Source organism: Mauremys mutica, chromosome 4 (assembly GCF_020497125.1).
Source record: "Mauremys mutica isolate MM-2020 ecotype Southern chromosome 4, ASM2049712v1, whole genome shotgun sequence".
Classification (NCBI taxonomy): domain Eukaryota; kingdom Metazoa; phylum Chordata; order Testudines; family Geoemydidae; genus Mauremys; species Mauremys mutica.
Genome location: NC_059075.1, coordinates 8,134,510 through 8,162,161, shown reverse-complemented (window position 1 = coordinate 8,162,161; position 27,652 = coordinate 8,134,510). Strand labels below are relative to the sequence as shown.

Genomic DNA, 27,652 nt, shown 5'->3' with positions numbered 1-27,652 from the left:
TCCATACTCCCACTATAGAATCAATTCCTCTAGGGTAAAGAAAACACCCTAGAAAACCAAAATTCTAGTTATCCTCAATTATGTGGATTTTCACATTCTTTAGAAGGAAGGGACCTAGGATACAAATTTACTGATCAAGACTGTTCTGATGATCATCATTAGGCCGCAGTATGCAGTGGCCTTCTAGCCTGAGTACAATTCCATGGAAAATACACTATTTCTTGCCTGATTAAATGTTTTATTTGTAAAAGGTACCAAGAAGCTGGAGTGCACATTACCAGATGGAACAGGAAGGCGTGTCATTCAGAATAACCTCAACTACCCCTTCAGCATTGTTAGTTATGCCAATCACTTTTATCACACTGACTGGAGAAGGTAGGCTAGTAACTATTACGCCCTAGATAGTCACTTAACTATTTAAGGGCAAATGCCAGCATGTCATCTTTAAGCAGCAATCCAGCCTATTGTATTATTGACAGTTATGGGGTGGTTTGGGAGTTTTCTGTTCCATAGCAGTTGTTGAGCCTACACTGAATAATGTTAATTCACAAGAATATCACGTTCTTGTTTTCCAAGGTTCCTTGGTACTACAGCAAGCTAAAATTCAGTTGAAAACCGCTAAGTGAATCTAATATACAAGTTAGTCACTTTCACAGAAACCATCTTTGCAGTGTATTTGACACAATCAACCCCATATTCCTCACACCAGCTCTGTTTAGTAGTCCTGACAATGGAGGCCCAAATGTAATATGCACTTTGCATTAAAAGCAGTGTACAAAAAGTATAATTATTTTAAAAGAACCTACCCCAGCTTTCACAATAATTATGAATGGTGCTATAGCTATATTTTTATAAAACTCTAGTGCTATTACTCTTGGTGTTTAAAAAAATAAAAATAAAAACTGACTCCCTTTTCCAAATATGCCCCATAACGAAGGCCCTCTTCCTGTTTCTTCTACCCACTCCAAAAACCCCTTATAGTGACAGTGCTGGCACCAAGGAACATTCCTGACCTCATTGCAGGCATTAATGCAATCCAATTACATTATTTTCAATTTAAACCTGTACATGCTTTCCAAATGTTCCAGGACACACAAATTTGGGAGGCAATACCACCTCCTTGGAAAATTCCCTTAATGATTCTGCCCTGTGCTGATTAAAATAATAAAACTAGCACAACGAATCGACTTGATGCAGTTACCTTGCGTCTTAAATTCTATTAACACAGAACTACTCCTGAAAGAGGATATTTCTGGGGGAGACTAAAGCATTTCTCACTTTTGTTAATAGGGATGGTGTTATAGCTGTGAATAAAGACAATGGCTTCCTTACTGATGAGTATCTTCCAGAGCAGAGATCACATCTCTATGGAATAACTGCAGTTTACCCATACTGCCCAGGAGGTAAAGTCCATCTTGTTCAGTATAGGCCAGCTGTTGTCAATATGTAAATTTCACTGTATTAACAGGAACTTTAATCTATTCCCTCTCACTCTCTGCAGCAAGAAAATAATCAACTACTTCAAGTAAAAAAAAAGTTCAATCTTTACACCTGGAGGAAGAATTCCAGACCCAGAAAATTATACATACAGTTGAGGGGAAGAAAGTCTGCAAAAGAGAGGCCATTGATAGTTACTGAAGACAATGAAGTGACTATTAGTGCAAAAGATTATCAAGTATTTTTTAAATTATACCTCAATCTTTACTACTGTATTTTTTTAAAAAGACATTTTGATATATTGCAGGAATATAATGGCTTTGGGAATACTATGCCATTACTCTAATTTTTGCTTATGTAAGCAATTTTTTAAAAAGGAGTTTTAGAGTGACTTTCTTAATCCATTGTTTTACTTTATGGGAAGGAATTAAAACACAAAATCGACAATCTGACCAATAGGTTCTTTTTTAGCCAAAAAGTTAAATATCTATGAAAAGATTTTAATGCAGTGTCTTACCTGGGTCAATTAATCTACAGCCCTGATCTTAGTTGGGCATAGTTTCCTAAATTCACGTCATGGGAAATGGCAAATGCATTAAAGATTTTCCAACATACGGTTCTAGATATCTTTCCCTCTGCCTCAATGCATGTCTTTTAGTATTTATATTAGAATATGCTAACTTGATGGTCCTTAAGTGCCTCCGGAGACCTACCCATTATTGACCAATACATGTTTGTGAATACCTGTTAAACTGAAATGTCTCACTTTTGCTAGGTTACTTCAGTAATAAATAAAGTGTTTGTTTTGAATTTTCCATATGACCTAGTTTTTAAATGTTTTTGTTGCATAGCAGAGTTCGGAGTAGTAGTAATTGTGCCAAAACCAGGATTTCATAATGCATGAATATAGCAACACAGAATTCTGCAAAACACACCCTTTTAAACACAAAAACAAAGATAAGGAATAAGAATGACTACTACACTTAGCAACTTATAGCTAAACAGAACAATTTGTATCTATTTCCCCAACTTTATTTAAAGAAAAATGGTGGTAATTCACTAGACCAGTCAGAATTCCATTTCCTCTTTGCTTTCTTTCAAAACAGTGGAATATCCATTTCAAAATGCATGCCAGAGTTGTACATAGTTCCTAATTGTACTAAGTACACAGGAGACTACAGTCTTAACTTGCTCATCTTCCAACTTTCCCCAGTCTGTGGTCTGTCTTTGGATCAGCAATAATTGCCTGAACTGCTACGATGGCTTCATTAATTTTTGTTTGCAGCTCTCGGAGTTCCTCTATATGCAGCAATCGAAGAATTTGGGCAGCTTCATTAAGGACAGCATCTAGTTCATTGGCAAAAGGAGATGCGCATTAATGGTTAATAAGCACCTTCCCTTTAAAAACATGGAGACAGAATTTCTAAAACAATTTACAGTTGTATGAAAAGCTCAGAGCACAAACTAAGTGAACCAAGGAACTGCAGCAGACCTGAAAATGAATTAGTTTGAGTAGGAGTTTAATGGGAAAAGGGATATCTGTGCCAGTCAGATTAGACTAGACTAGATAGACAGTTGACCATTATTCACTCAAACAGAGAGCACATCAGCTTGTACTATTACGTCTGGCTAAAGCATGCTACCTGCAAGCCAATAATCAAAAACGCAGCAGATCAACACTAGTCCCTTTGGCAACCATTAAATCAACAGAAGTCCTCTGCCAGGAGAAACAAGGTTTTGACAGTATCTTGTTAAAAGGATAAATCCCTCCTACAATAAAATGTCAGTCTTTACATGGCAGCAACATGTAAACATTATCCTGAGATATTTTTCTACTCCAGGGGTGGGCAAACTAGGGCCCGTGGGCCAGATCCGGCCCCTCAAGGCTTTGGATCTGGCAGCAGGAGTGTCCCCCGTGGCGCTGTAGGCCCCGTGCCGCTCTCAGAAGCGGCCAACACCACATCCCTGCAGCATCCAGGTTGGGGGTGGGGGGGGTCCATGCATTGCCCTTGCTCCAGGCACCGCCCCCCACAGCTCCCATTGGCCAGGAACAGTGGGAGCTTCGGGGGAGGTACCTGGAGGCACAGCAAGGGCAGCACATGCTGAGCCCTCCGCCCTCCCTCCCCCAGGGGCCACAGCACTTCCTGGAGCAACGTGGGGCCAGGGACAGGGCAGGCATGCAGGGATCCTGCCCTGGACCCAGTATGCACCGCTGCCACCCTGGAGCAGCTTTAAATAAGCAGCGCTGGGCCAGACCTGAACACCTCCTGCACCCCACCCCCCAACTCACTGCCCTAAGCCCCCTGCCTGCACCTCGCACCCCTCCTGCACCCCAACCCCCTGCCCTGAGCCCCCTCATACACCCCTCCTCTGCCCCAATCCCTTGCCATGAGCTCATTCCTGCACACCACACCCCCTCCCACACCCCAACCCCCTGCCCAGGCCCTGCATGAATTTCCCCACCCAGATGTGGCCCTCGGCCCAAAAAGTTTGCCCACCCCTGTTCTACTCCATCAACAGTCTTCTACTTTTATGCTCCAGCAGAAGATGGAAGAGAACTTTTGTAAATAAATTCCTGTAAAGTAAGAAAAACATCCCTTTTGGCTTCTGGAAAAATTATGCCTTTTTACTGTACATATCATATACTTCTAAAGATTAACTATGTACTTAGTCCAATGCAGCATCACTGTTTAAAACAGTATATAAAAAATAAAATCTTACCTCCTGTGTCAAAACCAAGAATGTGCTTTTCTAAAGCAACAGGCAAACCCTTGAAGAAAAAAATAAAATAAAATGCCATTACAAATGCCTGGGGGGCAGGGGAAATCAGACATTGACTAAATAACTTTGGAGTAAAATGGACCATAATTTTGCCCAACTAAAACACAAATGTGATGATTCTGGTTGAACCCACCTAAGTACCGTGTTCCCCACAAGGACAGCATTTGACCCAGCGTAGTGCAATGTGTAATCTAGCTGTACATAAAAGGGAGAGTTTCATCCTTAACACCATTCCCTACATTCATTCGTTATCTCGCCTGCTCAGAGCACAGAGTGCACACTTTGGATCGTCTGGTCTGCCATCGTTGCGGCCTGCTCTATACTGAGACGGACATGGTTGGAAGCTACAACAGCCCTCCAGCGTGAGGCACGAGGTCTTCTACATCCAGCTTTTACTGGATTAAATGCACACGCCTGGCAGGCTGCTATGGACTCTGGCATACAGATCAGATGGCCAAGCCACCTGAGCCAATGCTGAGTCATTTGGGAAGATATCGGCAGGTGGCTGGTCTATTGCCTGACATACTCGTTCATAATGTGATGAAATCACCATACGCCTTCAATACATCGCAGTAGTTTCATGTCCAAAGTATTCAGCTGGGGCATGTGTGTCTGTGGTGGCTCAGGTTTCAGAGCCACACAAAAGGACAAAAGCCCCTTCTGCTTGAAAGATTTGAATCTTAGAGTTGATATGTGGCCAGAGGTTTCCAAAGAGCATGCATAGCACCCAGTAGCTTGCCGATTTGATGTTGTGTCTCAGCCAGGTAACCTCTCTTCTTGGTGACACAGAGGCAAGATACTCAAATAGGCTGACGAATTCAACTTCTTGTCCCTCGATTACGATGGGATGAGGTAGAGATCCATTAGCCACTTTAATCAGTTTGGGCTTCAAGTCAGTTGAAAGCAGACTTTCAGGGCATTGATATGGTTAGTTTGTGAGGATGCGAATATAGCCACGTCACCCGCATATTCCAAGCTTGCTATGCAGAAGACAGACAGTACAACTCTCAGTATGCAGCTAATGACGGCTTCCATTAGTCGGTCAATAACGGTGTTGAACAGATCTGGAGCAGTCATGCACCCTTGGTGGATGCCGTAGTTGTACTCAAACCAGCTGGACATCCTAGCACCTATGCGGACGCAGCTGTCACTTTGGCGCGGCATTTCTACGAGACGATTGAGGAGCTTGCCAGGCACACCAGCAGGCAAAGGGAGCAACGATCAACGAAGTCAAAGGCAGCTTTTAAACCTATAAAGGCTGTAGGCACTTCATCTTTCCTCTGCTGAAACTCTTGGGCCTTTTCAATAAATTGGTCTAATGATAAAAATCTGCTCAGTGATTGATTGGCCAGGTATAAACCCAACTATGTAAATGGCATAGATTCCTTATGGCACGCTTAACATGCTCAAGAACTACCAGCATGAACAGTTTGTTTGGAAGGGAAAGCCAAAAGCATTGCACAATGTTTGGAACACACCAGAGAATCGCCTTTCCCTTCCTACCTCTGACACACTCCCTATGTCAGAAAACCCCCAGGAATCAGATGCTGTCTTAAGGCAGTTTTATATCCCCTTTGCGCCATAAAGAGGTTTATGAAGGGAATGTGGTCTTGTGGCAAGACACCAAAATAATTAATGTAACTACTTCCTCTCCCTTGCGTCTACTGTAAAGACTTTACAGTACGGATACTGATCGCAAACCTTTAAATACTGTCATACGAATAGAATTATCTTGTACTGAAAGTCTCTTATTTTTATAGATGGAATTTGTTTTCATATTTCAAATATACCTGAGGTACATTACAGGAATTGGGAAGTATTCATATTCCAAAGTCAGTGATAAAAGTTTCTCTTCAGCTAGCAGTATAATCAGAATCCTAGTCTAGACTCTGATTAAATATTGACCTAGAGCTATAAAGTCAGTTAAAAAAAAAATCTAGTCCATATTTAAATAAGGAAATCTACTGATCTTAAAAGATGTACTTTTTGACAGTCCTAGCGAAGTGAAGTTTTCAGTTTATTCACAGAGCTGGTAAAAACAAGTGGGTTGTGCAAGTCTCCCCATGCAGTCCTGGCAGCATGCCTCATCCTTCAGTTGGAGAAATCATCTCTAGGACTTCCACTTCTACATCCATTTAATCCTTAGCCATTGTGTTGAGGTTGCCAAGAATGTCAGAACGACAATTTTTATGCAGAGTCTTGTCCAAAGGGCACAGGATCAGACCATAGTTTCACTGAAAGCAGTTATTCAACAGCCATCAAACTGCCCAACTTCGGATACTACCAATCTGAGCTAACTCTGAAAAGTTTGTTATCCTCTCTATCCCATTAAGTTCCTAATGATTCGACTTCTTAAGAGACATTTTGATCAATTTGGCACAGTACAATGTGAATTGCAACCTTTGGTCTTTCTTGCTCCTAAAAGGTGTGTTGTGGAAGATTATTATATAATCCATTTATTCTGCTAACATCATTTCCCACGTTGTGTACATGCATTAACTGAGTATCTGAGTACTGAAACGCTCATCCTCTCACAAAACAATTTCCTCCTGTTTGTCTCTGTCACTTGCTGCATCACTCTAAAATTTAGTCCATAAGCACCCTGGGCTAGTTACTGGCTCGTTCTATGCCTTCTGTGAAGGGCCAAACACACCTTTGGGAACTATAAAATATTAACAGGTAACCTTGTTTGCTGAAAATAGAGAAGAAAATGGAATTCTACCCTCTCCCAAACAAAGGAGAGGATTATGTTTTCTTATAGCAGTTACTGGTGTGTGTGTGGTGGTGGTGGTGGGGGGTTTGGGAGATATCAAACTTCTGTTTTTCTACTCCAACACTATACGGACGTAAGTAACAGCAGCACAGGGTTAGCTTTCAATTTAACATGCTTAACATCCTAAAACTGACATTGATATAGTAATCTCAGCTGTTCACATTCTCTTGTAATAGTTTTAAAATCTAATTCAACCACTAATGTATTGTGACACTACACCCCATATTCGTCATAGTAATATAATTAGGATATGATTATGGCATAATAATGATGCATTTCATACAAGATGGGTCATGTAAGGTGTCATTGGAAAAGTTATGATTTACTAAATATGATTATCGTGTTTGTATGCGTGTATTGTTTTTGTATTTGAAGTTATGAATATTGACTATGTATCTGTATTTCACATGTGGTCACACCTGGGTAACACCCACTAGGCAACATGTTTCCAGCCTAGACAGCTGGTGGTGAAGGGCCTATTCAGGGTAACAGGCCATTAGGAAAGACAATAAGCCTCAGGAAAAGCTTATCCCCCCACCTGGTGAGCCGTCCTGAGAACTCCAGACAGCCTGTAAGTAATGGCTGCTATGACGCAAGGGCATCTGACCAGACCACATGACTCTAGATTCCATTTTGGGTACCTGTATTTTTTCACAAACTGGTCTGGGAACCAAGTTTGAAACAAAGGGTTCTTACTGTATGGAAATGCTATACAAGGCAGGGAGTGACATCATCTGTTGTTCTTCACTCCCCCACAACTCAACAGCTGAAAGAAGCTCTGAAAGAAAAAGTGTTTGGAATGGGGGTGGGGAGCCCAGCTGCAAAGCAAGTACAGCTTGTGCCTTGAGAATCTGTCAGCCTGCTTGTATCATCAGTCAGGGTGAGAAATTGCTAATTCATATCCAGTCTTTCTAGCATCTTAGGTTTAGTTTGTGGTTTTGTGTATTTACTAGGTAATCTGCTTTGATCTGTTTGCTATCACTTAAAAGCAATCTTTTTGTAGTTTATAAACCTGTTTTATGTTTTGATCTAAACCAGTGAAGTGTCTGGGGAAAAATCTCAACTTGGTTAACACAACTTGGTTGCATATTCCTCTCCACATTGAGGGAGAGGTGAACTGGATAATAAATTCCTACTGGTTGGCGTTTTGACCAGGGCAGAGCAGTCCAGCTCTGGGGTCCTAGGTTGGGAAGCTGGGGGTATCTTGGCTGTAGCCTCTCTATTGTTGGTTCATGCAGTGGCTGGTCAGCCTGCATGCTCAGTGTGTCCGTCTGTATTAATGCGGGAGTGTAGGCCTGGGAGCAGGCTACAGCTTGTCCTAGCAGCACAGTGAGAGGGGGAGAGGCTGGTGGGTCAGGGGGCTCAGTCAGCCCCAGTTCCGGGTGGAACCCGTCACATGTGCATCTAAGGCCTTTGTTTATTGCACCAGTGCTTACTAAGTTAGTGTGGATTACAACTCAAGACTCATTTGTACTCACCAAACAACAAATACAGGAAGTGGCATCTACTGATTATCTATCATACAGTACGTGCTGCTGTGATGTAGATGTCATGAGGGATGAAGGGACCTGCAACTCTTGAGCATATATAGCTGCTCTTTAGGAACAGTTCTGGACAATGCTTTGCCCTAAAGGTGTACAAGTTGCCTTTACTATCTGAACTCAGTACACCACACCAGCAGCTTGTAGTGCAAGTAATGGACTGAATGGCCAGAATGTTTAAGAAATGACTCTGATAAACCAGAATTGTTCTCTCTGAACATTCCTTTTGCAATGTTTGTCCAAACGCATTCTGAATGTCTTACAAACCTATCAGTATTCAAAATTGCGCTGTAGCCTTATTTTCACAGATATATTATTCATGCAATTCTTTAATTATGGAATTATACATCTCAGTCATTTCTCTTTTGAATGGGTAGGGGAAAAATGTCTAGATTCCCTCCCCAACTCCCACAAAAGTCACATGAGAAGCTAGAAACAGCATATTCTACACTACAGGGAAGAAAATGAAATACTTCCACTTGTTTATTTAGCCATCACTATTACTTGGAAACAAGAGTCAGTCCAGGACACACCTTCCTATTCCACTGAAATGATGATACTGAAACCTGTGGTTGTGTACATTACTGTAATGTTAGAGGATTGTGATTACACCCCATTAAGCCGCAAACTTGTTTAAATAACTATCATTTACAAATATAGCTATATTTGTAATATGAAAAAATCAAATGCATTTGATTATTGTGTGTGACTTTTCCTTTGGTCTTTCAGATTCAGGTTTGCTGTATGAAGTGGGTAAATCTTCGACCTCTCCTACCTGAGCACTACCGCATACAAATTCTAGCCAGAAATAACATCCATTTCTATATTTAAATGTACTTGACTGAATACTGTAAAGACTCATTACATCAGGTGGACTTGTGTTACATTCACTTACTTACCTCCTTCGATTGATTTGCCTTTCCTATGGCGTCCTGAGTCAAGCGCTCTTGAACCAAAATGCGAATTGCCTAGGAAGCAAAGTTTGAAGATCAAAGTAAGAATTCCATGTTGATGCATGTCTCTCCCGTACTCCAAGGAAGTCAGCTTTAACCTCAACCAGAGGCTGCCTCATCCCCAGGATGAGCTAGCCATGGTCCCCCTCCCAAGTCAGCAGAACCTACTTTTGAGGCTTTGGTGCCAGATGCAAGGCCCACAAAATTTTGCACTACTAGAAACTTTCCGATGAAGGTGCTTTCTGCCGCTGGGAGCCCTTTGCCATGGTCTGAGCCCTCGTCCACTCACACAGAATCTGAAGTAAATTTGGCTATTGAGTTGTTTATAAAACATGAAGTCAAAAGGTCTTGTAATATTTAAAAATGGGGTGGGGGGAGTACAGCCTTGATCTTGGATATTTTACAATCCTTCTGCCCATCTGGTTAATTTACAAGCTCCTGCACTTGGCAACTTGCACCACTCCAGGACTATTCATACTGATACATGTCTGTATGAAGGCTTCTAAAAATAATTTGAGGGATACGGGAGAGCCAGAATTAGACCATAACAAAGCAAAAAGCCTACTCATTACAGCTGTTTCTCTCACCATTTCCTTGCTGAGTTATCCAAGGATGACAAAAGCACTCAAATTACTTCATGCATCACTTCACTTTCTATTTCTCCTATTTTCTATTTCGATTAAAGTTGACATGTGACATTACAACACTGATCTAAGGCAATATAGAATTTTCTTTCAAACCAGGGGAACTGGCATTAAGAGATTAATTTGACTAAGAATATGAATTTGTTTAGGATGTCTCGTCATTAAATCATTACACCTGCGATGACTATCAAAATAATGAGACTTACCAGAAAGAAAAATTATTTTAGCTCTGTTGGTACCTGTGAGGAAGATGTTCTCCCCGGCCAACTTCTCAAAATGTTAGTTGGGCAAAGAGAACATCAAGGAAATTTTGCTTTATTAGCTACTAAGGTTTAGTAAATTTTAGCTGGAACTCTTGTTCTCTTAGGCTTTTCTAAAACAGCCACTGTATAATATCCAAGTATTAATTTAGATTATCACATTGTTCACATATAGAAATTATGCATCACAAAATTGTGCACAAAACAGCAATTCCACTGACACATTCTAGCTATATCAAGCCAAAAGAACAAAATTAGGGCAGTTTATATAGCCAGAACTGCCAACATGGAGTTTTAGTCTTAACCAGTTAAAAGCAAAAGAGCTCTCTCAGGATGTTCTTTGCCTGTTGTGTTGTGTCATCCTCTCCACATTTCTGGCCCTATTCACTGCTTTTCTCTCAAATTTTGAGGTTTCAATACATTTACATAGAAAAACATAATACAAATATAGTAGGGCTGTCGATTAATCAGTTAACTCGCAATGAATTGTGATTAATATTTTAAATCAAGATTTTTTTTGAGTTAATTGCAGTTTTAATCGCACTGTTAAACAATAGAATACCAACTGAAATTTGTTAAATATTTTGGATATTTTCTACATTTTCAAATATCTTGATTTCAATTACAACATAGACTACAAAGTGTACAGTGCTCATTTTATATTATTCATTACAAATATTTGCACAGTAAAAATTATAAACAAAAGAAATATTTTTCAATTCACCTAATACAAGTACTGTGGTGAAATCTCTTTATTGTGAAAGTGCAACTTATAAATATAATTTTTTTTTTACATAACTGCTCTCAAAAATAAAACAATGTAAAACTTCAGAGCCTACAAGTCCACTCAGTCCTATTTCTTGTCCAGCCAATCACTAAGACAAACAAGTTTGTTTACATTTACTGCCCTCGTCTTATTTACAGTGTCACCTGAAAGAGAGAACAGGCATTTGCATGGCACTTTTGTAGCTGGCACTGCAAGGTATTTACGCGCCAGATATGCTAAACACTAGGATGTCCATTCTTGCTTTGGCCACCATTCCAGAGAACATGCTTCAATGCTGATGACAGTCATTAAAAAAATAATGACTTAATTAAATGTGACTGAATTTCTTGGGGAAGAATTATAGGTCAGCACATCCCTTGGCCCGCGCCGCTTCCCGCAACTCCCATTGGCCTGGGACAGCAAACCGCGGCCAGTGGGAGCCACAATCGGCCAAACCGGCGGACGCAGCAGGAAACAAACTGGCCCTGCCCACCAGGGTCCTTACCCTGGCACGGCGCGTGCCAAAGGCTGACGATCCCTGTTGTAGGCCCTGCAGGGCAGGGACCTTATTCTTTTATTTGTCTGAAACACCTCGCATATTTTTGGTTGCTGAACAAAACAAAGCTTATTTCCACATTTTGTTATGATCAAGACTGAGGGGTTAGTTTGCTCCAATCCAGTACAATGATGCAAGAATACAGTTTTGATCCAAGATTCATAGAAGAAGACTACAGAGTTCCATCACTGAACCACAGATCTGAGCGTTCCAATTAGTACTTGGGATAGGAGCATAAATTAGAAAATCAGCCAATTTACTTTATCTGGCCACTAGAAAGTCTGACTAATTTACAGGATAAAATTTAAATCTGCTTTAGTTAAGGCAAAGTGGAAGGACAGTGGAAGAAGTACAGGCCTGGAAGTCAGGAGATACAGGTTCTAATTCTGGTTCTGCTGCAAGTTTTTTGAGAGACTCTGGACACATCACCTAGCCTCTGTCCTTAAGTTTCTCCCACCTCTAGACAGGGGCGGCTCTAGACATTTCGGCGCCCCAAGCAGAGCGTCATGCCACGGGAGACGCTCTGCCGGTCGCCAGTCCCGCGGCTCCAGTGGACCTCCCGCAGGCATGCCTGCGGAGGGTCCGCTGGTCCCGTGGCTCCACCGGAGCCGCCTGCCGCCCTCCCGGCGACCGGCAGAGTGCCCCCCCACGGCATGCCGTCCCAAGCACGCGCTTGGCATGCTGGGGTCTGGAGCCGCCCCTGCCTCTAGAATTGGAACACCATTACTTACCTCACAGGTGTGCTGTGAGGTTTACATTCATTAACATTTTTAAAGCATTCAGAGATGCTGGAATAAAAGGCATGAAATAAGTGCCAAGCAGCAGCTTTAGATGGCTCAGAAGCATTCCAAGTACTGAACATGAATTCTCAGTTAACGCCTTCGGGAATTCTACCACCATTTGTTGAAAATCTTTGAAATATAAATGCCCATATCTTCAATTCCAAAGATCATTTTTCTTTTACACCAACCAGAAATTAAGTACAAAATGTATGAGCAGACTTATTTGCACCCAAAAATCAAAAGTTACTGACTTCACACACCATGTTATGGGTGGGTTTTTTTCCTGGTAGATACTAGCTGCTCAGACCAGATTCCCAAAATATGAAAAACTAAAGTTGTGAACCTCACCTTAAGCATTACCAAATAGTCATCATGTCGTTGGATTTGAAGAAGGTTAGCCAAAGCCATCACTCCAGCCTTAAAGTCAGGATTATTCACTGCAAGATAAATACATATTGTCATTATATTTGCTTCCAAAATGCAGGTTAGATTTCTTGCTCTGCATGCATTCGACTGATCACAATTTGAATAAGGGATTCAACAGTTACTTTCATGAGTAATCCCATGAGACTACATAGGGTGAATAAGGGATTCACAATCTGACAATGTGTTTGTTTCATCTACATTTCATTTTATAAAGCAAGCAAACCCTGAGAACGGCTGAGCAATTAAAGTGCAGCTGTATTCTGAAAACTGATTATATAAAAATGTCAATGAAGTGTAATAAGCATTATTTTCAACCCAGTATGCATGTTAAATGCATGGAAATGTCTTAATAAGCAGAAGGCCAGTCTCAGTCTTTAAAAAATGTAAATCCATTAATGTATGGTCTCTTTTGAAGATCTCCACACCACTTTTTGGCTGCAGAGCAGGATTATACTTGCTGACTGAAGTCTGAGCCAGATTCTGACTTTTCTAGGAGTTGATGGGTAGAGAATGTGTTTGGTGGTTACTTTATTTGCTCCGGTACCTTTCCAGGGATCAAAATTACACTATAATTACCCAGGCCATCTTTTTACAGATAGGTACTATTGTTTCCCTTCTCCAGTCCTCTGAGACCTAACCCATTCTCCTTGAGTTCTCAAAGAGATCTCTCATCATTCTGAGATTGCTTCAGCTAGTCCCTTAAGTACCTAGGGTGCATTTCATCAGGTCCTGCTCACTAGACTACATCTAACTAGACTAGACTAACTATTCTTTAGAATATTCTCCCCCCGCCCCCTTCCCCTTCTTCTGGCTTGCATTCCTTCCTCCTCATGCCCAAATAAAACTCTAGGTACTTTGCTATACAGGAAAAAGACTCTCTCACCAAAACAAGCTCTTCATCAACCCAATTCAAAAAGACTGGAATTAACATGGAGCAGTTACTACGGAGCAAACCACTAGCACTTGTCTCCTTCACTATAAATGCAAAGAATCTTGGGAAATAAAGCTTTCAAAACGAACATCAAAAGACATAACATGCCTTGAGATAGGTACTTTCAGTACAGCATTAGAATATCAGAACCTACACATTTCAAAAACTCTGAAGATGATTTTCTGAATCTATCTGGTATCCAAAATGCTAAAATATGACTTTCAGGTTCTCCCTTAAAATATAGATAGAGGCTGTACATTTAAGTGGAACAGACTGAAGTAAGATGCATCAACAAAAGTATTTTTCTAGCGATCAAGAAGTTACTGCATACTTACCATCCAAGTTTATCAGTGGCTCTGCATTTTTTGCTGCATTATCAGTATTTTTAGCACTGTCAGGTGTGGAGTCCTTATACTTATCAGCTGCCAAAACAAAAACAGTTTTGCTTCATGAATGTAAAATTCAGGTGAGAGCTAATAATTAGTTAAAATTAATGGAGCTCAAAGCATAGAAAAAAGCATTACTAATGCACGTTGTTAGCTGCAATTGGGCCAACTGCATTTTCAGCACATGGTGGAAGACTGGCAGCCAAGTCAGTTTGTAGGTGTTTCAGTTGTTTCCCACTACTGAAACTCCAGAAGAGTAAGATTCTAATAAACCTTGCTCAGGTAGGAATTGTTACGACTGCCTATGCACTAGCTCAAAGTCAAAGCAGAACTGCAGAGATGTGCTACATCACAGGGAGGGGATAAAAGCTTGACAGACTCTTAACTGGCAGTCTTCGTCCTAGCTAAGCAAGAAGGAACAATTCAACTGATTCTTGTAGCACGAAGGACTACTATAAAAAAGGCCGTCAACTAGATTTCTAAGCTAGAGTCCCTTCAATATTAATGGAGGGGACAGTCAGTAACCACTCTAGATGGGACCATTAGTCACACATTTCAGTTGACCCTGATCCTTGGACATCAGATTGACACAGAATGACACTTTACTATACAACTGACACCATTCCTATTAGATAACAGGACAGGAATATTACCACTTAATTTTTTTCCCCATATGAAAGCAAGTATATCTTGCTAAGACTATTTGACTTGTTATTTCTGCTGAAGGTCAAATATATGCTGAAGAGACACAATGTCTTTTCTGCACCTCTGTGCCTCACATTGATCCTATAGTGAAGTCAACCTTGTGTATGATTTCAATTCTTCCTCTGTCGTCAAACTAGGAAACACATTATGAGTTTACTGTTAAAAATCAGTGCAGAGAAGTTGCTCTAGAAAGGAGAAAACTCTATTCAAATGTTACAAAATAAAAATAAGAATTCATAAAAATGATGAAAGTAAATTGCACGTTTTTAATAACATACTTTCTATGTGCTCTCATTGCCTCAGGTTGAACGATCCTGTATATTAACAAAATCATTCAAAAAACAGTTTCCCTACCACATTTAAGTAAAGGTATTTAAAAACCAACCATACCATTATCTCCATACTCAAGCCTAACAGCTAACCCAAGAAGCCAATCAATTGTTTCTTGTCGTTCTTGTATCTTGAAGGGACAGTTAACATCTTTCAGATACTGCAGAGGAGAAAAAATGGGAAAATGCATCCATCATCATGATTGGTTGGGAGGAAACATATCCACGAATTAGTCAACATTGTCAATAATGCTGATCTATCAGAATAGTTCTACAATCCCCTCTTCTATCAAGCTCAGTTTTGTCAGAAGGCTAGTATTAATGAATGATGTCATCCTGAAATACGTTATATTCCCACTGTGGTTCCTCTGAAGCATTTCAGTGCTTCTCATGCCACAATTCATCCATGTCTCTCATCTTAGTATAGTAAAAGCATTTTTATCCAGCACGTTGAGGGAATGGGGGGGTGCCGATAAGTGAAAAATGCTGGTTAACTAAGAGGGAGGGAGTTTGGATGTGGGAGGGGGCACAGGGCTGGAGGCTGGGTCGCAGAACGGGGTGCAGGCTCTGGGAGGGGGTTTGGGGTCAGGAGAGGGCTTGGGGCAGCAGCTTGGAGTGCGGGAGGGGTTTCAGGGTTCTGGATACGGGGGGGGCACTCACCACATGCAATGGGAGCTGTGGGGATGGCACCTGCAGCCGGAGGCAGCGCACAGAGCCATCTGCCGCACCCCAACCCCCAGCCCTGCACCCTCTCCTGCACTCCAAACCCCTCGTGGCCTGTTCCTCTGCCTAGGAGCAGCTTCCGGGGATCCATATGAAGCCAGGTAGGGAGCCTGCCGGCCCCACGCCAACCAGACTATAAACCAGACTTTCTATGAAGATTAGAAATGCCAGTTTATAGAGCTTTCCGGTTGGTACAGGGCCGGATAACACAGCTTTTACTGCAATCATATCTGCTTCTGAACTAGTGAATAATTGATGTTTTCCTTGTAATATTAGACACAAGAGATTTAAAACACTCCAAACATTCTAATTAAATTTATACTTATGCCATCACCATGTCGCCCTCACATTTCCTCCAACAACACAAGCAGGGAAAACAGAGGACAGGCCAGAAAAACAAAACAACTACACTTCCAGTGCTTTAGGGCTCGGTCCTACGAAGTCCTCAACACTTTAGCCTCATCCCTCAAGAGGCTGAAGCATGCAAGCAGTCCCACTGAAATAAATGTGCTGAAAGACTAACTGCTTTGCAGCATCAGATCCAGAGAGTGTTCAGCACCTTGCAGGATGGAGCCCTTAGACAGAAAGGAATGCAGATGTCACACAGACAGAGCGGACAGAGTGTTCATGCACAGCAGGTCTGCCACAAACTGATGGCTATCTGCCGTGCTTTCTGCAGGCAGCGGACAATCATACATCAGAAGTAGCAGACAGACAGAGTTGGCTACAGTAGACCTTTATAGGCTGCTAAAACTAAGATTATCTGATCCTAGTCAGTTTCCACCTTGGTGTGTAGTTTCAAGCAGGAAAAAAAAAAAAAAGATTTTTAGTCCATTTCCTTCTGCATCAAAGGCAGAAATACCTCTTTCCTTACTGGTTAAGGTAAGGATACCAATTATTGCAAAAACTGATCATGTTTAGATTTAAGTGAAACTTACGCACAAATTACAGCGTTCAATTACCCCTGCATTCTGGCTTCTGTAAAATATTCAGAACTCTAGCGAATAAAGAATTCATCATTTTCTCCCTTTCATATATATGTTGTATGCAGTGTTATTGTAGCCACCTTGGTCCCAGGATATTAGACAATATGGATGAGGGAATATCTTTGATTGAACCAACTTCTGTTGGTCCCTTCTTCAGCTTTGTGTAAACACAAAAACTTGTCTCACAGCAAAAAAAGTTGATCCAATAAAAATATTCCCTCACTCATCTTGTGTCTCAAATATATTTGTTGTAACATAAATCATCTCTTTTTACTCAATGTATATCACCAAAAACAACTACCACACATAGGTTATAATGTGTTCTACTGTTTCAGGTACAAAGTTACCTTTTCAAAGGCTTTAGGCCATTCGTCATTGTGTATGTTTCTTAGACTTCCTCGGTCTTCAATCTTGTAGTGTCTGATTTTCTGGTCTTCGAGCCACACAATAAAGTTTCTAAATTCTGTTTCATCTATAGCCAGAAATAAAAACAATAAGCTACATAATAAATCAGAATAAAGTCATGTTTTCTTAGAAACAGAATTCAATGAGGGCAGAAGCAGGCCCTTAAATTCTGATCCACCACATGAAGATAATTTGAATACCTGTGTCCCCAACCAATTCTCTCTCTTTTCAAATTCTATTGTCCAGTGATTCCAAAAATACACCTTAATTTATAATCTTTCACCATGAGAGAATTTACTTGAATGTTTTAATCATATTAAAAAATAGGCTTGAAAACTTCTAGTCAGTCAACAAGAACAGATATTTGTTAGAAAATTTAGTTAGAATTACTACTAAGTGAAGTATGAAGAGAAAGGAGAACAGAGCAATGATACGAAAAAACGGCAATTCAATGGTCTATCAAGTCACAGGTTACAAGACAGATTTAGTGACCTGCTAACCAAACAAGAAAGCCACATTTTGCAATGTGCAGCAATATTATCTTGTAAAGACAACATTCATAGATATTATACATGCACAAACCCCTCTACCCCCTCATGAGGCAGCATAGAAAGAATTTTTTTTCCCGATCAGTGATCTAGGATCAACATGAACAGACTTAAAATATTAAAAACTATCCATGCAGTTTCTTAGGGTGAGATAATTAAGATACTGTGCTAAATTACATTAAATCAGAAACATATAATGGCCCCAGCAATATCTCTATCGATCTGCCAAAGCATTCTTAGTCAGAATGCAAAATTTCAGTGCTTAGCATATGGGTGTTATCTCACTTTTCAAAATATCCTGTCAGTCGGGGATCTGGGAGGCTTTTAGAGTCCCATGCTAGTGATTTTATAAGTAGCTCTTGCTTCCACATTCAAGATACACAACTATCCAAGTAGAGAAAATACAAGGCTTTTAAAAAGGGCAACAGTCTGATACTTTCTCCACAGCAGAAGGTTATGAAAACAGTAACTGCTTATAGCAGTAGGACCACCGGTCATAAACAGTTTCTCAACCTCTGACAGGAAAGTGAACCACAGCAGAGAGAGATCATAGCATCATAGGACTGGAAGGGACCTCTAGAGCAGGGGGTCTCAAACAGGGGGTCGGGACCCCTCAGGGGGTCGTGAGGTTAATACATGAGGGGGTCGTGAGCTATCAGCCTCCACCCCAAACCCTGCTTTGCCTCCAGGATTTATAATGGTGTTAAATACATAAACAAGTGTTTTTAATTTATAAGGGGGGGGTCGCACTCACAGACTTGCTCTGTGAAAGGGGTCACCAGTACAAAAGTTTGACAGCCACTGCTCTAGAGGTCATCTCGTCCAATCCCCTGCACTCCTGGCAGGACTAAGTATTATCTAGATATATATATTAAGTATCCTTTAAGAACTATTAAAATTTACAGAGTATTAAAGTTATCAAAAACACAGAAAAATATTTTAGCAGATTAGTTGAGTGATGTATATTAAATGAAATTCTTCTCATCATCATCCTGTTCCCCTATACAATTCCACTATATTTCAGCAATACATATTTTCCAGACCACTGGGAGTTAGAGATTACTGCTTTATAATATCAGAAGTGTGGGGCCTAGATTCATAAAGGAAGTTGGGTGTGGCCGGTTTTGCCACATCTAACTTTTAGGTGCCTAAAGAACCACTGGGATGCACAAAGCCTGAGTTAGGTGCTCAGGTTCCCTATACAACGAATGGAGGGAGATAGGTGCCTCAGAATAGAATTCACAAAAGCCAGCAGGCAAGGCAGCTCCCAGCCTAAGCTAGTCAATGGGAGATACAGGGGAGAGGGTGGTGTCTCTAAGCCTCATGCTCCCCCATGCCCAGTTCCACCTCCTGCTTGGGACTGTCAGCTGCAAACCCTCTCTAGGGGTTCAGCGCCTATTCTGTTTTTTGCAAGATGACAGGGTGGGAAGAAGACTGGGACAGCAAACATGGGAATGATTCTATAGCCTGGTGGTTAGAGCACTCATCCAGAATGTGGAAGCCCCAGAATCTAGCCCTACTGCTCCAATTACTATTTATCTATCCACGGTCAAACAGCTTCAACAGGAGAGACTGGGGGAGACCCGCATCAGAATATTCAACAGCCCATGGCTCGGAAACTCAAAGAGGTGGCAGATCCCCGTTCAAATCCCTTCTCTCCCAGACGGAGGTGGGGGCTCAAATCTGGAATTTCGCATATCCCAGGTAAGTACCCTAATAACTGGACTAAAAGTCATGAGGCAGATGCTCCTTCCCCTCCAACCATTTTACACGAGCTTGTGTGCAGGGCCTGTTCCAGTAAACAGCCTTTGAACGTGCCTACCAGATCAGGCCCCACAAATAAGTTAGATTTTCTTCTGCCTATCTTCCCCTCGGTTTGTACATCACACTAGAGCTTAGATATCTGGATGTCTCGAGCGAGGAAGCACTATGCATGCTCAGAGGCAGAAACACAGGTGCCTAGGAAACGTTTATTGCAAAAACTTAGGCATTGAGTGAGTTCAGGCACCTACAGGATTCACAGCAGCTGAGCAGGGGGTTTGTGAACCCCAGTGGGGATTCTGGCACCTAAATGGAAATTAAGCCCCTTTGGGAATGTAGTCCTGGGTTTCCTGGCTCTCATTCAATGTAAAATGCTTATTTCAAATCTAACAGGTCCTACAGAACAATCACTACATTAGACTGGAATTGAGGCCAGGGGACGGAGGGAGGGGTGGAAGATGGTTATCAAAGTGACATGAATGCAATATCTCATTGGCCACCAGGTCCGGAAAACAAAAACAACCTGCTCTTCAGTGATATACAACATTATTTTCTATACACAGTTGATTGATGTTTTTAAGCTATGGTATCTCGCATTGGCCCCTCAAAGCAGCAGTGCTATTTTGCACAGGTTCAGTCCTTAATATCCTGTAGTAAATTCTACTCCTGGACCTGAGACCAGGGTAATTTTCAATCCTTGCAGTGAGCCATTCTTTCAGCAGGGGTGGAGATCGATGTTCTCAATGCCCCAAAAATGTTTTGACGGAATAATGTACCCTAAACCTGTCGGGAGCACTCCCGTCCCCCCTGCTTCTGCTTTCAACATAAATGAAAGGGAACTGCCTGACAAGATAGATTTGATAAAGTAGCCTCAACAATTATCAAGGTGCACCACAAAGCACTTTAGATCAACAACGCTGGCAAATGCAAGAACATCTCTTTTCCACTCACTGAAGGAGGCACCAAGGGAAAAAAAGACAACAAATCACCTGAAGCTTAAAACTGAACACACAGGCCAAACTACACATCTATCTACACACCCACCCCCACCCCCAAAAGACTACAGTAAAAGAACATTAAGGTTGCAAAAATCAAGCAATGAAAAGTTAGGAAATGCCAGAATTAGGGTTGCATGTGCACATGCATTATGATACAGTCTATAATTACATTATCACATACCATTTTTTCCATTGGAACACCACCTCATTCAGTGGAGACTGGACCTGCTCTGGGGGATGAATCAGGGGTAGGAGTGAATGAGACCAGTCTGTAGGATAACTGTGCCTCATTGGTTGTAGAAGTTGGAAGGCGTGTCCTGAACAAGGCAGGGATTGCAGGAAGAGAAAGGATGGTCTCCCGGTAAAAAAAATCAGCCGAATGTTGCCCTGGAGAACTGGATTTTATCCCTACCTCTGGCACAGAGCTCTTAGATCATGCTAGGTAGGTTACTTAAAACCAGACTTTTCACAGGTGGCACCTAAATTGCGTGTTCATTTTTTTAGGTGCCCAACTTGAGACCCTGGGATCTGAACTACAGAAGTGCTGAGCACTCACAGCTGCAACCAAAGCCAATCCAAACTGTGTTTGAACATGTAAAGCAATATATAGTGGGAAGCACTCTGAAAAATCAGTTACTAGGCATCTCAAACTGGACATCTCTGCCTCAGGTCCATAACTGCAAAATGGGTATATAATAATATCACCTTAGCCCACAGAAGTCTTGAGAAAATAAATTCATTACTGTTTGGGAAACACTCAAGTACTGTTGTGATGAGCACCATGGAAAAGCTCATGAGGAAATAATTCTGTGATCTGGGAAGGGTTTGAATAGTGTGCAGAAAGGTAGGTCTAGGGCCACATCTTTAACAACAAAGATAACAAAATACTGCATAGCTGTTCATTAACTGAGCAGATCCTGTGCACTGAGATAGCAGTCTGGGGGGAGGGGAAGGGGAGAGAAATTGAATATAATCAAGTAATTACACAGTATAGAACAATGCAACACCCAGCTGAAGTAAGGTTGCACAGGCAACTTGAATTCTGGCATTTGCTAACCATTGACAGTATAACTTCACAACCTTCATGAATGAATTAAAAATAAACACACAGATATCTGCTCCAGAAACAGCCTTATCGTACATTGCCCAGGAACATTTCTTTCATCGCCTGATTGCCAGACAGGACAAAGCATTGTTAATTAACCTTTCCTAAGGCCGCCTTTCCCCAGCCCAGACAAGCCCATGCTAGGGAATCCACCCACGCCGAACACGCGCACACTTTTCTGCTCCTAGGGGGAGGGCAGGACGCCAGGCCACACAACCCCGTGTGCGTGAAGCCAGCGATCAAGGCCGGAGCAGCTGCCTACCAGCTAGGCCCATGGGGCCAGAGGCGGCGGCGGGGAGGGATGAAGGGTCCGTAGAGCATTTGGGAGCAGCCCTAGAGCGCTGCAGGAGCTGCAGGGGAGGGGCGCCCTAAGGCCAGAACTAGCGATGGCGACGGAGGCTACTTGGGGGTCGCCCCGGGGGCTACCCGAGCAGAGGGGCGACTGGGCGCCCCGGGGGGGGGCTACCCGAGCAGGGCGCCTCGGGGGGGGCTACCCGAGCGGGGGGGGCGGGGCGCTAACCTAGCAGAGGGGGGACCGGGGCGCCCCGAGGGGCAGGGGGGCTACAAGAGCGGGGCGCCCCGAGGGGCGGGGGGGCTACCCGAGCAGAGGGGGAGGGACGGAGGGCCCCGGGGGGGGGGCTACCCGAGCAGAGGGGGGGGGACGGGGAGCCCCGGGGGGGGGGCTACCCGAGCAGAGGGGGGGGGACGGGGAGCCCCGGGGGGGGGGCAACCCGAACAGAGGGGGAGGGACGGGGAGCCCCGGGGGGGGGGCAACCCGCGCAGAGGGGGGGGCACGGGGTGCCCCGGGGGGGGCCTACCCGAGCAGAGGGGGAGGGACCGGGGGGCCCCGGGGGGGGGCCTACCCGAGCAGAGGGGGGGGGACCGGGCGCCCCGGGGGGGGGCTACCCGAGCAGAGGGGGGGGCTACCCGAGCCGCGGGGGGGGCCCGGGCGCCCCGGGGGGGGGCTACCCGAGCAGAGGGGGGGGACCGGGCGCCCCGGGGGGGGGGCTACCCGAGCAGAGGGGGGGGGACCGGGCGCCCCGGGGGGGGCAACCCGAGCAGAGGGGGGGGCTACCCGAGCAGAGGGGGGGGACCGGGCGCCCCGGGGGGGGGGCAACCCGAGCCGAGGGGGGGGGGCCCGGGCGCCCCGGGGGGGGGGCTACCCGAGCAGAGGGGGGGGGGACCGGGCGCCCCGGGGGGGGGCTACCCGAGCAGAGGGGGGGGGGGCGACCCGAGCAGAGGGGGGGGGGGACCGGGCGCCCCGGGGGGGGGCTACCCGAGCAGAGGGGGGGGACCGGGCGCCCCGGGGGGGGGGGCTACCCGAGCAGAGGGGGGGGGACCGGGCGCCCCGGGGGGGGGCTACCCGAGCAGAGGGGGGGGGGACCGGGCGCCCCGGGGGGGGGGGGGCTACCCGAGCAGAGGGGGGGGGCCCGGGCCCCGGGGGGGGGGGGGGCTACCCGAGCAGAGGGGGGGGGGGGACCGGGCGCCCCGGGGGGGGGGGGCTACCCGAGCAGAGGGGGGGGGGACCGGGCGCCCCGGGGGGGGGGGGGCTACCCGAGCAGAGGGGGGGGGGACCGGGCGCCCCGGGGGGGGGGGGGGCTACCCGAGCAGAGGGGGGGGGGACCGGGCGCCCCGGGGGGGGGGGCTACCCAAGCAGAGGGGGGGGGGGCCCGGGCCCCCCGGGGGGGGGGGCACCCCGGGCTGAGGGGGGGGGGCCCCGGGCGCCCCGGGGGGGGGGGCTACCCGAGCAGTGGGGGGGGGGGACCGGGCGCCCCGGGGGGGGGGCTATCCGAGCAGAGGGGGGGGGGACCGGGCGCCCCGGGGGGGGGGGCTACCCGAGCAGAGGGGGGGGGGACCGGGCGCCCCGGGGGGGGGGCTACCCGAGCAGAGGGGGGGGCTACCCGAGCAGAGGGGGGGGGCGGGCGCCCCGGGGGGGGGCTACCCGAGCAGAGGGGGGGGGACCGGGCGCCCCGGGGGGGGGCTACCCGAGCAGGGGGGGGGGGACCGGGCGCCCCGGGGGGGGGGCTACCCGAGCAGAGGGGGGGGGCAACCCGAGCAGAGGGGGGGGGACCGGGCGCCCCGGGGGGGGGGCTACCCGAGCAGAGGGGGGGGGACCGGGCGCCCCGGGGGGGGGCAACCCGAGCAGAGGGGGGGGCAACCCGAGCAGAGGGGGGGGGCGGGCGCCCCGGGGGGGGGCTACCCGAGCAGAGGGGGGGGGACCGGGCGCCCCGGGGGGGGGCTACCCGAGCAGAGGGGGGGGGACCCGGCGCCCCGGGGGGGGGGCTACCCGAGCAGAGGGGGGGGCACCCCGAGCAGAGGGGGGGGGACCGGGCGCCCCGGGGGGGGGGCTACCCGAGCAGAGGGGGAGGGACGGGGAGCCCCGGGGGGGGCCTCCCCGGGCAGAGGGGGAGGGACCGGGGGCCCCCGGGGGGGGGCATCCCCCAGCAGAGGGGGAGGGACCGGGCGCCCCGGGGGGGGCAACCCGCGCAGAGGGGGGGGCTACCCGAGCAGAGGGGGGGGACCGGGCGCCCCGGGGGGGGGCTACCCGAGCAGAGGGGGGGGACCGGGCGCCCCGCCGGGGGGGCGCCCCGAGCAGAGGGGGGGGGGACCGGGCGCCCCGGGGGGGGGGGCTCCCCCAGCGGAGGGGGGGGGGGCCCCGGGGCCCCGGGGGGGGGGCTACCCGAGCAGAGGGGGGGGGGGCCCGGGCCCCCCGGGGGGGGGGCTACCCGAGCAGAGGGGGGGGGGACCGGGCGCCCCGGGGAGGGGGGGCTACCCGAGCAGTGGGGGGGGGACCGGGCGCCCCGGGGAGGGGGGGCTACCCGAGCAGAGGGGGGGGGGACCGGGCGCCCCGGGGGGGGGGCTACCCGAGCAGCGGGGGGGGGACCGGGCGCCCCGGGGGGGGGGCGACCCGAGCAGCGGGGGGGGGCCCGGGCGCCCCGGGGGGGGGGGGGCTACCCGAGCAGAGGGGGGGGGGACCGGGCGCCCCGGGGGGGGGGGGCTAACCCAGCAGAGGGGGGGGACCCGGCCCCCCGGGGGGGGGGGGCAACCCGGGCAGCGGGGGGGGGGCCCGGGCGCCCCGGGGGGGGGGGGCTACCCGAGCAGGGGGGGGGGGGCCGGGCGCCCCGGGGGGGGGGGGAAACCCGAGCAGTGGGGGGGGGACCGGGCGCCCCGGGGGGGGGGCAACCCCCGCGGAGGGGGGGGCGAACCGAGCAGAGGGGGGGGGCGAACCGAGCAGAGGGGGGGACCGGGCGCCCCGGGGGGGGGCTACCCGAGCAGAGGGGGGGGGACCGGGCGCCCCGGGGGGGGGGCAACACGAGCAGAGGGGGGGGGACCGGGCGCCCCGGGGGGGGGGCTACCCGAGCAGAGGGGGGGGGACCGGGCGCCCCGGGGGGGGGGCAACCCGACCGTAGGGGGGGGGACCGGGCGCCCCGGGGGGGGGGGGCCCCGAGCAGGGGGGGGGGCCGGGCGCCCCGGGGGGGGGGCTACCCGAGCAGAGGGGGGGGACCGGGCGCCCCGGGGGGGGGCTACCCGAGCAGAGGGGGGGGGACCGGGCGCCCCGGGGGGGGGGCTACCCGAGCAGAGGGGGGGGCCTACCCGAGCAGAGGGGGGGTCCGGGCGCCCCGGGGGGGGCTACCCGAGCAGAGGGGGGGGACCGGGCGCCCCGGGGGGGGGCTACCCGAGCAGAGGGGGGGACCGGGCGCCGCGGGGGGGGCTACCCGAGCAGAGGGGGGGGACCGGGCGCCGCGGGGGGGGGCTACCCGAGCAGAGGGGGGGGGACCGGGCGCCGCGGGGGGGGGCTTCCCGAGCAGAGGGGGAGGGACGGGGGGCCCCGGGGGGTGGGGGGGCTACCCGAGCAGAGGGGGAGGGACGGGGGGCCCCGGGGGGGGGCTACCCGAGCAGAGGGGGGGGGACCGGGGGGCCGCGGGGGGGGCGCTACCCGAGCAGAGGGGGGGGGACCGGGGGGCCGCGGGGGGGGCGCTACCCGAGCAGAGGGGGGGGCGGGGCGCCCCGGGGGGGGCTACCTGAGGGGGACGGGGCGGGTCAGCTCTCTGGGGAGCGCGGGGACGGCGAGACGGGGCCTAGAGCAGCTTGGGGGAGGTGGAGCCCGTCCAGGGAGAGGGGCCCGCGGCCTAGTCCCCGCGCGGCGCCCGGCCCCGCACCTCGGCAGTTGAAGCCGGCCGGGTTGTGGTAATCCAGCGCGGTCAGCTTTCGGCGGAACATCCTCCTTCCGCGGGCCGCAGCGCCTCAGCCTCCGCGCAGCAGCCGCTCGCTCGCAGCGCCGGGCAGCGGGAGAAGGGCGGGGAGAAAGGGGCGGTCTAGGCCGCCCATTGGCCCAAGCCCGAGAGCGGCAGCTGCCGCGACCAATCGGCTGCCCGCAGAGCGAGTCGAGGGACGAAGCCAGCGAGGCAGCCGCGGAGAGAGGCCGCGCGTTCAACCAACTTTATTGACAGCGCCACAGGCGGACACGGGCAGGCAGCGGAGAGGAGGGGCGGAGGGATGTGGGCGGGGCTTAGGGAGGGAGAAAGGCAATTGGGTCATAGGGTGGGGCACAGACAGAGGGGGAGGGAGAAGGGGGGGGTGAGAGGCACAGATGGGGAGGGGAGGGAGTTGGAGGAGGGGGACAGATAGACGGGGAGGGAGAAGGGGGTGTGTGAGAGGCACAGATGGGGAGGGGAGGGAGTTGGAGGAGGGGCACAGATAGAGGGGGAGGGAGAAGGGGGGGTGTGAGAGGCACAGATGGGGAGGGGAGGGAGTTGGAGGAGGGGCACAGATAGAGGGGGAGGGAGAAGGGGGGGTGTGAGAGGCACAGATGGGGAGGGGAGGGAGTTGGAGGAGGGGCACAGACAGAGGGGGAGGGAGAAGGGGGGGGTGAGAGGCACAGATGGGGAGGGGAGGGAGTTGGAGGAGGGGCACAGATAGAGGGGGAGGGAGAAGGGGGGGTGAGAGGCACAGATGGGGAGGGGAGGGAGTTGGAGGAGGGGCACAGATAGAGGGGGAGGGAGAAGGGGGGGTGAGAGGCACAGATGGGGAGGGGAGGGAGTTGGAGGAGGGGCACAGATAGAGGGGGAGGGAGAAGGGGGGGTGTGAGAGGCACAGATGGGGAGGGGAGGGAGTAGGAGGAGGGGCACAGATAGAGGGGGAGGGAGAAGGGGGTGTGTGAGAGGCACAGATGGGGAGGGGAGGGAGTTGGAGGAGGGGGACAGATAGAGGGGGAGGGAGAAGGGGGGGTGAGAGGCACAGATGGGGAGGGGAGGGAGTTGGAGGAGGGGCACAGATAGAGGGGGAGGGAGAAGGGGGGGTGAGAGGCACAGATGGGGAGGGGAGGGAGTTGGGGAAGGGGCACAGATAGAGGGGGAGGGAGAAGGGGGTGTGTGAGAGGCACAGATGGGGAGGGGAGGGAGTTGGAGGAGGGGCACAGATAGAGGGGGAGGGAGAAGGGGGGGTGTGAGAGGCACAGATGGGGAGGGGAGGGAGTTGGAGGGGGGGCACAGATAGAGGGGGAAGGAGAAGGGGGGGTGTGAGGGGCACAGATGGGGAGGGGAGGGAGTTGGAGGAGGGGCACAGATGGGGGGAGGGAGAAGGGGGGGTGTGAGAGGCACAGATGGGGAGGGGAGGGAGTTGGAGAAGGGGCACAGATAGAGGGGGAGGGAGAAGGGGGTGGTGTGAGAGGCACAGATGGGGAGGGGAGGGAGTTGGAGGAGGGGCACAGATAGAGGGGGAGGGAGAAGGGGGTGTGAGAGGCACAGATGGGGAGGGGAGGGAGTTGGAGGAGGGGCACAGATAGAGGGGGAGGGAGAAGGGGGGTGAGAGGCACAGATGGGGAGGGGAGGGAGTTGGAGGAGGGGCACAGATAGA

General features: G+C 49.2%; 2 protein-coding genes across 5 annotated transcripts in view; one reads left to right on the top strand and one right to left on the bottom strand.

Moving 5' to 3' along the window:
- Positions 1-2,254, top strand: part of NID2 (nidogen 2) — a 51,898-nt gene extending 49,644 nt beyond the window's left edge. For 3 of the 4 annotated variants that reach the window (XM_045016522.1, XM_045016523.1, XM_045016520.1), the window contains 2 exons: positions 252-375; positions 1,291-1,479. In XM_045016522.1, coding sequence (XP_044872457.1) covers positions 252-375; positions 1,291-1,450 — 284 coding nt within the window. In that variant the 3' untranslated portion in view covers positions 1,451-1,479. Of the gene's footprint in view, positions 1-251; positions 376-1,290; positions 1,480-1,501 lie in introns of those variants that run through there. The other variant, XM_045016521.1, reaches the window with a different exon arrangement.
- Positions 2,255-2,447: 193 nt separating this feature from the next.
- On the bottom strand, positions 2,448-26,114 carry RTRAF (RNA transcription, translation and transport factor). Its single transcript, XM_045016524.1, has 8 exons — positions 25,957-26,114; positions 17,327-17,451; positions 15,332-15,431; positions 14,186-14,272; positions 12,842-12,930; positions 9,432-9,500; positions 4,159-4,207; positions 2,448-2,784 (listed from the first exon to the last, which is right to left on the bottom strand). The coding sequence occupies exons 1-8, from the start codon at positions 26,015-26,017 to the stop codon at positions 2,630-2,632; spliced, it is 735 nt and encodes a 244-aa protein (XP_044872459.1). The 5' UTR covers positions 26,018-26,114; the 3' UTR covers positions 2,448-2,629.
- Positions 26,115-27,652: the final 1,538 nt, after the last annotated feature.

Bases quoted from the DNA above. Each gene is read 5' to 3' on its own strand.
- RTRAF (XM_045016524.1), bottom strand. From the start codon at position 26,017: ATGTTCCGCCGAAAGCTGACCGCGCTGGATTACCACAACCCGGCCGGC. The intron at 17,452-25,956 runs GTGCGGGGCCGG...TTCTGGCTATAG, and splicing joins GGCCGGCTTCAACTGCCGAG to ATGAAACAGAATTTAGAAAC. The intron at 2,785-4,158 runs GTAAGATTTTAT...CCAATGAACTAG, and splicing joins TCTTGGTTTTGACACAGGAG to ATGCTGTCCTTAATGAAGCT.